This window comes from Rana temporaria, chromosome 10, assembly GCF_905171775.1.
Source record: "Rana temporaria chromosome 10, aRanTem1.1, whole genome shotgun sequence".
In the NCBI taxonomy this organism is placed as follows: Eukaryota; Metazoa; Chordata; class Amphibia; order Anura; family Ranidae; genus Rana; species Rana temporaria.
Genome location: NC_053498.1, coordinates 15921870 through 15934020, shown reverse-complemented (window position 1 = coordinate 15934020; position 12151 = coordinate 15921870). Strand labels below are relative to the sequence as shown.

The 12151-nt window shown below is 48.1% G+C and overlaps 1 protein-coding gene across 3 annotated transcripts in view; it reads right to left on the bottom strand.

Moving 5' to 3' along the window:
- Positions 1–6270: 6270 nt before the first annotated feature.
- Positions 6271–12151, bottom strand: part of LIPE (lipase E, hormone sensitive type) — an 83723-nt gene continuing 77842 nt past the window's right edge. For all 3 annotated transcript variants that reach the window (XM_040327279.1, XM_040327280.1, XM_040327281.1), the window contains 3 exons: positions 10250–10411; positions 8166–8767; positions 6271–6797 (listed from right to left, as the gene is read on the bottom strand). In XM_040327279.1, the coding sequence (XP_040183213.1) occupies positions 6507–6797; positions 8166–8767; positions 10250–10411 (1055 nt within the window). In that variant the 3' untranslated portion in view covers positions 6271–6506. The remainder of the gene's footprint in view (positions 6798–8165; positions 8768–10249; positions 10412–12151) is intronic.

The window sequence follows — 12151 nt, the reverse complement described above, 5'->3', positions numbered from 1 at the left end:
GCTTGGCCCCTTAGTTCCTGGTGGTCTGTAGAAGTGAGGGGCGGCTTCACTGACCAAGATTAAGGCTCAGGTGAGGGGCCAACCAAACTCGCCCAAGTACAATGTAGTAATACAGAGGGATGCCAGATCAGGAATTCCAATCATTACTGGGAATCCCCTTCACAAACATACTTGAGATGTATCACGGTGGTGCCAACTGGCTGCAATACACACGGACACAGTTATTGGACATTAGTTTTATTCAGTGGTATAAACCAAAGGGAAAAATATATTTTTAAATTTAGAAGCGCAGTGTACATGGTATATAAACAGAGTGTGACACAATCATATTAATATAACTCAGACACCCCAACTTTCCTTTCTAGACAAGCGCGTCCTCTTCAGATATACACCACTATGGCGAAAGGAGCCGAACGGCGATGCGCATCGCCGTTCGCTTCCTTTCGCCAATCGTGACGCGGCTTACGCGACGGGGGGGAGCTCGTTTTTGGGCAAAACGTCAATCACAGACATGTTAGGAACGCCCACTCCCGCGGGACTCGCAAGCCGGATGCACGGGTGAATATGCTGTACAAAAGGTATGTACAGTATCAAAAAAATAATAATAGCCTTAATCGTATTGTAATGTGGGGGGCCAGTGTAATAAGAAAAAGTCGTTTTTAGGGTGAACCACCCCTTTAAGTGGACATTTACATCGACCTGTCCAGAAGCCTACATGGAGCTTCTGATCAGGTCCACCTGAAAAACAGACAGACCAGATCAGAAAGTTTGTGAAAGGCGGAGGTCCTTTTGTGCAGCTGCTGCCCCCCCAGATAATGACTGGCCCAGAAGGATATGTAAACAGCGGCTGCGGTGGTGCAGAATGACCTCGGCATTGAGCAATTCTGAATGATAGTTTTATACATCGTAGGCATCTCAGAAAATATGTACATGTCCATAGAGGTGCATACACATTAACCCAAGGGGTCTTCAAACTACGGCCCTCCAGTTGTTCAGGAACTACAATTCCCATCATGCCTAGTTATGTCTGTGAATGTAAGATTTTTACAATGCCTCATGGGAAATGTAGTTCCATCACAGCTGGAGGGCCGTAGTTTGAAGATCTCTGCGACTAACCCATATGGGCTAAACAAAAAAGTGCAAGGAGTATGTTAACCTTAAGCAACAAGGCGTTTTATTATTCTATAAACCACTGAATTCAGATTGGACGTCATGAGCTACTTAAACTCATTGCACGCGTTAAGAAAAGACCCATATTTGTGTGTTTACAACAATGTAGTCACATTTGAATGCATGGTATATGTACAGAGAGACAATCAGTATCAAGAAGTATACATATATTAAAAAAAAAAATCAAATATTTGTTATATACATAGGTTAACAATACTATTATACACATTATGTGCTGGTAATGTACAGACAATATAAAAGAGTGCTTATAACTTATTAAAATGACCCGTCAGCCCTCTGCTGATGAGGACGACTCAAGCACTGCAAAATCTAAGAGGACCTGTCATCCGGTCAAGCAGCCATTTTTGACAGAGTGGGCAGTGATCAACTAGAGCAGTGGTTTTCAACCTGGGGGTCGAATGACGATTTGAGGGGTCACCGAATCCTGGGCTGTTTTTGAAGCCCGCATCACTCGCCCAGCCTTTTTGCGGCCGCTCAGTAGGGCTGGCCCTGGAGCCCACGGCCGCTCACTCGGCCTCTTCACAGCTGCCCATTCAGTTCACGGCATGGCTGGGGGGGGGGGGCAGAGACTAGAGGTCAGCTGACTGGTGAAGAATGTGAAGTGGGAAGGGTTGGAAGAGACCCTATCTCCTGATTTCGGCATAGGTGTCACTGCTACGAGACGCCACTAAGTCGGAGACACAGTGAGTAACACTACCTGTGATTAGAGTTGCCATTAAAAGTCCCCACTACAGTTCTCAGATCAGCAGATGACCTTGATCAAGAGCACCTAAGTTGGCTGATCAGAACTCTCCCCAGCACTGCCACTGATTCCAACTCCCCACCAGCACTGCCACTCATCCCAACTCCCCACCAGCACTGCCACTCATCCCAACTCCCCACCAGCACTGCCACTCATCTCAACTCCCCACCAGCACTGCCACTCATCTCAACTCCCCACCAGCACTGCCACTCATCTCAACTCCCCACCAGCACTGCCACTCATCTCAACTCCCCACCAGCACTGCCACTCATCCCAACTCCCCACCAGCACTGCCACTCATCCCAACTCCCCACCAGCACTGCCACTCATCCCAACTCCCCACCAGCATTGCCACTCATCCCAACTCCCCACCAGCATTGCCACTCATCCCAACTCCCCACCAGCATTGCCACTCATCCCAAGTCCCCACCAGCACTGCCACTCATCCCAACTCCCCACCAGCACTGCCACTCATCCCAACTCCCCACCAGCATTGCCACTCATCCCAACTCCCCACCAGCATTGCCACTCATCCCAACTCCCCACCAGCATTGCCACTCATCCCAACTCCCCACCAGCACTGCCACTCATCTCAACTCCCCACCAGCACTGCCGCTCATCCCATACTCCCCACCAAGGAGTAAGAGAAGGAATAAAAATAGAGACTACATGGAAGGGAGAGGAAAGAGAGGGGGGGCAAAGAAAAAGGGAGAGAAAGAATAAGAGAACAAGAAAGACAGCTAGAGAGGGGAATGGGGAAAAATAAATAAAAGTTAGCATAGAGCAGGGGTCTGCAAACTGCGGCCGGATGTGGCCCTTTGCTTGCCTTCATATGGCCCTTGGGGCACTATTCCACTGACACCAACAATGGGGAATCATTTTTGTTGGTAACAAACAGTGGGGCACTATTCCTCCAACTGACACCATCAAAAGGGTGCAATTCCTTCCATTGACACCAACTATGGGGCACTAGTCCTCCCACCGACACCAAAGATATGGTATTGTTTACTCCCACTGGACACTTGGACATGTTTGAATCCCAAAAGGCCACAGTTCGGCCCCCCTGAAGTCAGAAGGATAGTAAACTGGCCCTTTCTTTAGAAAGTTTGGAGACCCCTGGCATAGAGAGAGATAAAAGGGAAAGAAAGGAGAACAAAGAGAGTGATACATCCTTAAATGTACCATAAGAGCTTTTAATACTGTACTGTACTGAGTGGAAGAGACACCGGGAGCGCTAAATGTCCGTGGGTTAGGGGCGCAATTTACTTGCCACGCTACGAAAATTATTTTACTGTTAGGGGTCCCCACAACTTGGGAAACTTTATCAGGGGGCCACGGCACTAGAAAGGTTGAGAACCACTGAACTAGAGAATACTGCTGCGCCCCCCCGTTTAGGTGACAGGTACTCTCAAAAATGAGTGGTTTTCCCTTCATAAGAACATTAAGCATCTGACAACGCTGGAAGCTGCATAAGCATCTTGTGGGTAAAAATGCACTAAAAAAAGGCACCTACTTCCTTCACAGACTGGAGGAGGCAATTTTTTTTGCACTGAAAATACTGCCTATGACACTGCTGAGGTATTGCCTGCAAAAGGTCCGTCTCCACAGCGGTGGAAGATGTAGGTGAATGTCCAAAAGCAAGGTTAAAAAATAAATAAAGCAAGGCCTTCAAGCCGAGTTCCTGTTTGAGAGACATAAAACAAATAGGCTGAATACACATAAAACACCTGCCTTGCTCAAGGTCTGTGTACCGAGCTCTATCCATCTGCACACATTGACTCGCACGCTTCTAGTTCTTATAGATGGACGATCACCTGCGCTACAATGGGCCTGTGCATGGAAGAGCCTGAAAGAAAAACTGTCTGTAACCAACCAATCGGAATTCCTGTTTTTTTTAGGTCAATGTCAGATTCAGTGGCGGCTGGTCCTCAAAATTTTTCGGGGGGCATAAAAAAAAAAAAAAACCCATGAATTGCAGCCAGTGTGCCCATCAAATGCTGCCAGTGTGCCCATCAAATGCTGCCAGTGTGCCCCATCAAATGCTGCCAGTGTGCCCCATCAAATGCAGCCACTGTGCCCATCAAATGCAGCCACTGTGCCCATCAAACGCAGCCACTGTGCCCACCAAACGATGCCACTGTGCTCATCAATTGCAGCCACTGTGCCCATCAAACGGCGCCACTGTGCCCCATCAAATACTGCCAGTGTGCCCCATCAAATACTGCCAGTGTGCCCCATCAAATACTGCCAGTGTGCCCCATCAAATGCTGCCACTGTGCCCATCAATAGCAGCCACTGTGCCCATCAATAGCAGCCACTGTGCCCATCAAACGCAGCCACTGTGCCCATCAAACGCAGCCACTGTGCCCATCAAACGCAGCCACTGTGCCCATCAAACGCAGCCACTGTGCTCATCAATTGCAGCCACTGTTCCCATCAAACGCCGCCACTGTGCCCATCAAACGCCACCACTGTGCCCCATCAAATGCTGCCATTGTGCCCCTCAATTGCCACTACTATGCCTCGCCTCGTCAGATGCTGCCAGCCGAAAAAAATTAAGTTCAATGATTCCGAGCATGCGTAGGATTTTTTGTGCGTCGGAATTTCCGACAAGAACTTTTCCCGTCGGAAAATTTGAGAACCAGCTCTCAAATTTTTGCTGTCGGAAATTGACAGCAAAAATCCGATGGAGCCTACACACGGTCGGAATTTTCCGACCAACAACTCACATCGAACTTTTCTTGTCGGAAATTCCGATCGTGTGTGCGCGGCATAAAGTGAAGGCTGGAGTGTTTTTTTTATTCCCTGGTCATGCTACAAGACAGTTTTTCTTAAAAGCCCAGCTAAATACATCTGGTCTCCGCATGTTCATAAAAATAATATTAACTGCATAAAACGTATATATCTTATAAATAAAAAAAACTGTACTTTTCTTTTTGTTTGATAAAAGTATAAATTTGAGGAAAACAAGACAAAACATACATATATAAATACAGAGAGGGAATGTAAAATGATAAATACAGATGGACAACGAGAACCCAAAAGATATATACATGTCATATAGAAGAAACGCACACAAGCGAAAATCAAGATATCACCGCTAAAAGCCCGCTGTCAGACACGTGGACGGCCGTTTGGAAATGCGGACCGATATTCAAGCGGTGGAGGCGGCCATGTTGTAATGTGAACCATGCGTCGCGTCAACAAGCCAGTGGAGGAAGCCACGGCGTGGAAAAGGGCGGATTTCGTAGCGATGGTGGAACTTAGGCTGGCCATACATGGAGCTAATTTTTTTTTTCCTGCAACTCAAAGAAATTTGTTTGATTCCCCCATTAACACAGCCAAAGTTGTTTAGGGAAATTCCCCCTCCAACAGATGGCGCCACCTCTGCTGGAAGAACACAGTGATTATTGCTGGCACCATAACCACTGGCAATAACCGCATGTAAAAATCCAACATGCTTGTTGTACCCAAGTGAGTTGATGGGTACAATCGGCATGCCCATAGATGGTTTGAATCTCGGCCAGTCCCTGTTGAACTGGCCGAGATTTGAACCTTATCTATGGCCGGCTTTAAGCAAAGGTCATGTATAAATGTGCCAACACCACCATCATGGTGGGCTGGATTGCTCCATCTTTTCCTTATTCTTCCTATCATACTGTAGTAGGGCTCGTGCACTTGAAGCGGGTCATACAGGCATTTGTGGGCACCAGGGTTACACCCTGCTAAAAACAACGACAGGCTGGACATCGTTTCAAGCGATTCACACATCAAGGGCTGCATGTGCCAAGCAGGGGCGGACTGACAACTCATGGGGCCCCCGGGCAATAGAAGATTATGGGGCCCCTGGGCTTACAGATGGCCACCACGCCAGGAGGCAGTGAAGAGGCGGGGCAACTAAAATCTCGGGATTTTCACATCAAAAGCATGTCGGTTTCGGACATATCAGGGAGAGATCTAAAAAAAAAACAGATTTTTACATACTGTCCCTGGTTTTACTGAGCCTGGCAACCCTGATGGGGCCCCCTAGTGGCATAGTGCCCGAGTGACTCAATGGTCAGTCCACCCCTGGTGCCAAGGAACGTTTGCCCAGGTATGTCCTGTTTGCATTAGGCTCTATACGTGAGCACTGCTTGGAACAGCGCCCAGATGCCACAGCCTGTCATTGATTTTGACAGGCTGTCCACAAGGAGCTCTATGCTGTACCCGTGCCTTCCAAGTGCCCAAAAGCATGCATTTTGTATGCTGTATGGCCAAACCCGCCTGTGCCCATGAGATTTGTGGTGGTGGCCCACAGGACCCCAGAGTAGATAACAATCAAGAGTCGGAATCCAAGATTTAAAGCAGCTCTCTGTCAACCAGAGATTTACTAAAAAGCACCTTATGTGTGTAGCATGTCCTTCATCAAATGCCTTTGCCAAGCATGTGCGCCATACTTCTCAGAGACCACATTGAACTCTGCTGGTGGCATTTGCGATTCAACAGAATGGGCGCAGAGTGAAATCAGAGTGACCAGTGGTGTGAAATGTAAATAAATGACTATTGCACGTCATGGAGAAAGTTTTATGGGGTTTCAGGCTCCAATCTCTCGATCGGTCACTGCGCTCTTCCCCAGCGTCCTTTCCAGTTTGCGGTGTTTTCGGGGAGCGGCAGGGGGCGGGGCAGGAGGCTCTTCTCGCAGGACTTGCCGGATGCGCTGGACGCACAAAGTTGTGGCGGTTCGGGTTTCTGGTGACAGCTGTGATAGGCTGAGGAATCCATGAGGGAGATCTTCTACTACCTTCAGGGTGACTGGTCGGTTGAGAGAACGGAGTCTCTTAGCAAACATCACGGAGTCATCCAACATCGGGTCCAGCGAACAGGCCTGCAAGAACAAGGAAATGCCATGAAAACGGGCTTTAGACAAGCCATACAATACTACGAGGATAATCCGTTCCAGGAGAATGCTTGTAATCCAAAGCACTTGCATATCAAAGCGAGTTTTTCCAAGTCAATGGAAATTAAGATAATTTGTTCCGCATTGACTTATATTGCATGCAATACCACATGTGGCCAGAGGTGGGTGGGCGCCGCAGAGACTCGGAAATACTTGGAGACAGCTCGGCTGAACTCGGAAACCATTGGGAACCGAGTATTGCGAGACAACACTCGCAAACCGAGTCAGGATTAAAAAAAAAAAAAGTTGCTCATCTTTCAAAACGCTCGTAAACCAATAGCCAGATTCATAAAGACTTACGACGGCGTATCAGTAGATATGCCGTCGTAAGTCCGAATGAGCGCCGTTGTATGTTTAAGCGTATTCTGGAAACCAGATACGCTTAAATTTGGCCAAGATACGACCGGCGTAAGTCTCCTACGCCGTCGTATCTTAGCTGCATATTTACGCTGGCCGCTAGGGGCGAGTAGGTTGATTTACGCCTTGAATATGTAAATGAGCAAGATACGTCTATTCACGAACGTACGTACGCTCGTCGCAGTAAGCTACGCCGTTTACGTAAGGCGTTTTTCAGGCGTAAAGATAAACCATCATAAAGATGGCGCAGCCAATGTTAAGTATGGACGTCGGAACAGCCGTCGAATTTCACGTCGTTTACGTAAGTCGTACGTGAATGGGGCTGGGCGTAGGTTATGTTCACGTCAAAATCATTGACTATTTGCGACGTGATTTTGAGCGTGCGCACTGGGATACGTCCACGGACGGCGCATGCGCCGTTCGTTAGGCACGTCATTTACGTTGGGTCACGATTCATTACCATACAACACGCCCACTACCAGCCTACTTTGAATTACGTGGGCTTACGCCGTCCCATCAAACCAATGACGCAGCGTGCCAGGGGGCAGGGCTGAGTGATGCAGTCGGCGGCTATAGCCGCAGGCTGTGTCACGGGAGTGCGCCCACAAGCTAACCCCCTTGGGAGAGAGCTTCCCATGAAGGGGGTTAGCTGATGCAGGGAGGAGCCGAGACAGCCGCCGAGGGACCCCAGAAGACGTGGATCCGACCACTCTGTTCAAAACGAGCTGCACAGTAGAGGTAAGTATAACATGTTTTTTTTTTTTTTGAACCTTTACAACCCCTTTAAAAACAAAAGTAACTAAGTCCAGTAGGCCACAAGGATCTTATATATTTTTGTACTAATCTGTCTGCAATAAACTGACTGCTATCAGCATACGTGTAGTTTGCACCCTGACACTGCTACGTGAAGCCGATTCCCATCACCCGCCTTGTACTCACCACAATGTGAATGGGAGGAAGTCCTTGCAGCATACTGTCAGGAGCCAGCAACGGGGACATGTATGGATTTTCCACAATGGCAGAAGTCTGTAAGGTCATGTGGGCCACGCCATTTTGAGAGCGCAGGGGCTGAAATCCTTCTGGAAAGCCCAGAAGAGAAGTGGAGGGGGACTGTGGGGATGATTGGTCCTCACTGGAGTGTGCAGGGGGAATGTTCTCTTTAGAGTGTGTAGAAGGTTCTCCGTCAAAGGAGGCGTCGCCCTCACTCTCGCTCTCTGTTAGGAAGAAATTGACGGGCTTCTGTGGGCTGGTGGGACACAACGCCTCGCTGCCTTCTGATTGGATGGACAGTGAAGATGGTGAATGCGGCCTATTTGCAGAGGAGGAGGAGCCGCCGTCGGACTGTGCTCCGCTATTCGCGTGTTTGTTCGGGGCTCCGCTTTGTCCGCTGTGCTGGTTTGGAGTTCCAACTGCAAAACTGGTTTCCTCCATGTACTGATGGCGGTTCAGATCCTGGCAGGTTTTGCTCTTTAAAGACACCTTGCGGTTAAGAAGAGACTCATCTGCTAGTGCTGCCTCCGATACGCTCTTTCTCACCGTGTCTGCAACAAAAATCATTAAATGTCATTAGAAAGAGTTTTAGGATCCCAATTAGAATAAGACCCCTTTTATATGGACAATCCGTTTACATGGACAAAACAGACATCAGTAGAGGTCGACCGATATGGGTTTTTCTCTGGCCGATGCCGATATTTAGAAATCTGGGCGGCCGATGGCCGATATATGATGCCAATATTTAGAAGTCTGGGCGGCCGATATATGATGCCAATATTTAGAAGTCTGGGCGGCCGATATATGATGCCAATATTTAGAAGTCTGGGCGGCCGATATATGATGCCGATTTTTGCGGCCGATATTTTAGGCCGATTTTTTTGGTGGCACTGGCCCATGGCACTGGAAGATGGCACTAGCAGGTTGCACTTATTGGCACTGGCAGGTTGCACTGGATGGCACTGAAAGATGGTACTAGCAGATGGCACTTATTGGCACTGGCAGGTGGCACTAACAGGTGACACGGGCAAGTGGCACTGACTGGCAGGTGGCACTGGTTGGCATTGGCAGGTGGCACTGATGGCTTTAGTTGGCACTGGTAGGTGGCACTGGATTGCACTGGCAGGTGGCACTGGATGGAAGGTGGCACTGGCAGGTGGCATTGGCAGATGGCACTGGATGGAAGGTGGCACTAATTGGCACTGGATGGTAGCACTGGTATTGCCACTGGCAGATGGCACTGGATGGCAAGTGGCACAAAAAAAAAATGGTGTAACCCCCCTCAATACAGACCCCCTCTCCCTCCAGTATAGACACCCCCCCCCTGCTACAGACACCAGAGAGCGGTGTGTGTCTCACGACCACAGGCCCCTCCTCCTCTGTGGGCGTAAACAGAGAGGAGGGCCGCCGCGCTGGGTGTACCAAGATGCCCGTGGCTCCGGAGCTAGGCCGAAGCCGCGGTCTTTCCTGATGCTGTGACTGCGGCGGCAATCCGCGGATTGCCGCCGCGGTCACAGCATCAGGAAAGACCGTGGCTTCGGCCTAGCTCCGGAGCCGCGGCACCGCTAGCGGCCATGTAACAGATCGGCCTAATTTGGATAAAAAAAATCGCCCGATGCCGATTTCTCCAAAACGGCCAAATATCGGCCTGCCGATATACAGGTCGACCTCTAGACATCAATGCATCTCTATGGAAAAACGGATGATCATCCATTTACATCCGCTGTCATCAACATTCGTTTTTTGGAACGGATCAAAGCTCCATCTTTCTTCCATTAAAAAAAAATAATCGGACCTGACGAAAAACGTATGTAAAAAAAAAAAAAAACGTTTTTTTTTTTGCATTGGTAACGGACGTAAGAAAAAACGGATGTACGACTGATGAGAAACTGATCCGTTTTGCGTTTGAAAAAACGTGACTCAGTCGGTTGTAGATGTAGTCTGGTGGATTGCATCACTTCCAACAAACTACACAATAGACTACTAACAGGCACCTCGTAGTACCCACCAACCCTCCAAGCTGGAAGTCTGACCTGGATTGGCCCTGTCCTTGCTCCCTTCCATTAGATTGCTCAGCCAGGACGCGGCTCCTTGTCGGATGTCTCTGAGAAATAACGCGGTCCCTCGTTTTACTTGACTCAGTGAGCTCTGCTGCTTTTCAACCGCTCGTTCGTCCACAGGGACTCGTTCCGTGCCTGCATAAAAGCAAAAGAGTGGAGATAAATACATCAAGTTTACTGAAATATCATAAATCCTTAAAAGCCAAGCTAACAGGCACCACACCATACATATAAAATGTACATTTTAATTATACAACACCAAAAAGTATGGAATCGCCACTCTTGGAAAAAGTTCATTCAGTTGTAAAAAGAAATAGAAACAGACATGCCTCAAAACCATTTTTATTAACCACTTAAGCCCCGGACCTTTAGGCAGCTAAATGCCCAGGCCAGGTTTTGCGATTCGGCGCTGCGTCGCTTTAACAGACAATTGCGCGGTCGTGCGATGTGGCTCCCAAACAAAATTGGCGTCCTTTTTTCCCCACAAATAGAGCTTTCTTTTGGTGGTATTTGATCACCTCTGGGGTTTTTATTTTTTGCGCTATAAACAAAAATAGAGCGACAATTTTGAAAAAAATGCAAGATTTTTTACTTTTTGCTATAATAAATATCCCCCAAAATCATATATACATTTTTTTTTCCTCAGTTTAGGCCGATACGTATTCTTCTACCTATTTTTGGTAAAAAAAAATCGCAATAAGCGTTTATCAATTGGTTTGCGCAAAATTTATAGCGTTTACAAAATAGGGGATATTTTTATTGCATTTTTATAAAAAATAAAATTTTTACTACTAATGGCGGCGATCAGCGATTTTTTTCGTGACTGCGACATTATGGCGGACACTTCAGACAATTTTGACACATTTTTGGGACCATTGTCATTTTCACAGCAAAAAATGCATTTAAATTGCATTGTTTATTGTGAAAATGACAGTTGCAGTTTGGGAGTTAACCACAAGGGGGCGCTGTAGGAGTTAGTGTTCACCTAGTGTGTGTTTACAACAGTAGGGGGGTGTGGCTGTAGGTCTGATGTCATCGATTGTGTCTCCCCTATAAAAGGGATCACTCGATCGATGCAGCCGCCACAGTGAAGCACGGGGAAGCCACGTTTACATACGGCTCTCCCCGTTCTTCAGCTCCGGGGAGCGATCGCAACGGGGCGGCTATAAACGAATAGCCGCACCATCGTCCCGGATCGCTCCCCGAGGTAAGCCGCACGCAGCGGGGGGGTCCTGATCGGACCCGCGGAAAGGCAAGGACGTATATATACGCCCATCTGCCTGTCCGTGCCATTCTGTGGACGTAAATAGTCGTGCGGCGGGCGTTAAGTGGTTAAAGGGACAATGAAGCTTCAGTTTTTTTTTTTTAAATAACAAACATGTCATACTTGCCTCCACTGTACAGTTGATTTTGCACAGAGTGGCCCCAATCCTCCTCTTCTGGGGTCCCTAAGCGGTGCTTATGGCTCCTCCTCTTCTCGAGTGCCCCATCGGAGAAGCGATCTCCTTCAGGACACTCCTATGTCTATTGACACAGACAGCAAGATTCTGCCCGTCCCCCCGGCTGCTGCAACATTGGATTTGATTGACAGCAGTGGGAGCCAATGGCTGCACTGCTATCAATCTATTCAATCAGGACCCGAGACACCACCTGGAGATGGTGTACTCGTCCACGTCGTGGGAATGAGTGGGTTCAGGTAAGTTAAAAAGGGGGGCTGGTGCACTACAAGAGGCTTTTCACCTTAATGCACAGAAGTATTAAAGTGAAAAACCTTGAGTGTTTACAACCTCTTTAATTGAATGAACATTTTCCAAGTGTGGTGAGTCCATACTTTTTTGCCAGGGGTTGTGCAAAGAAACCTAACCACTTACGGAC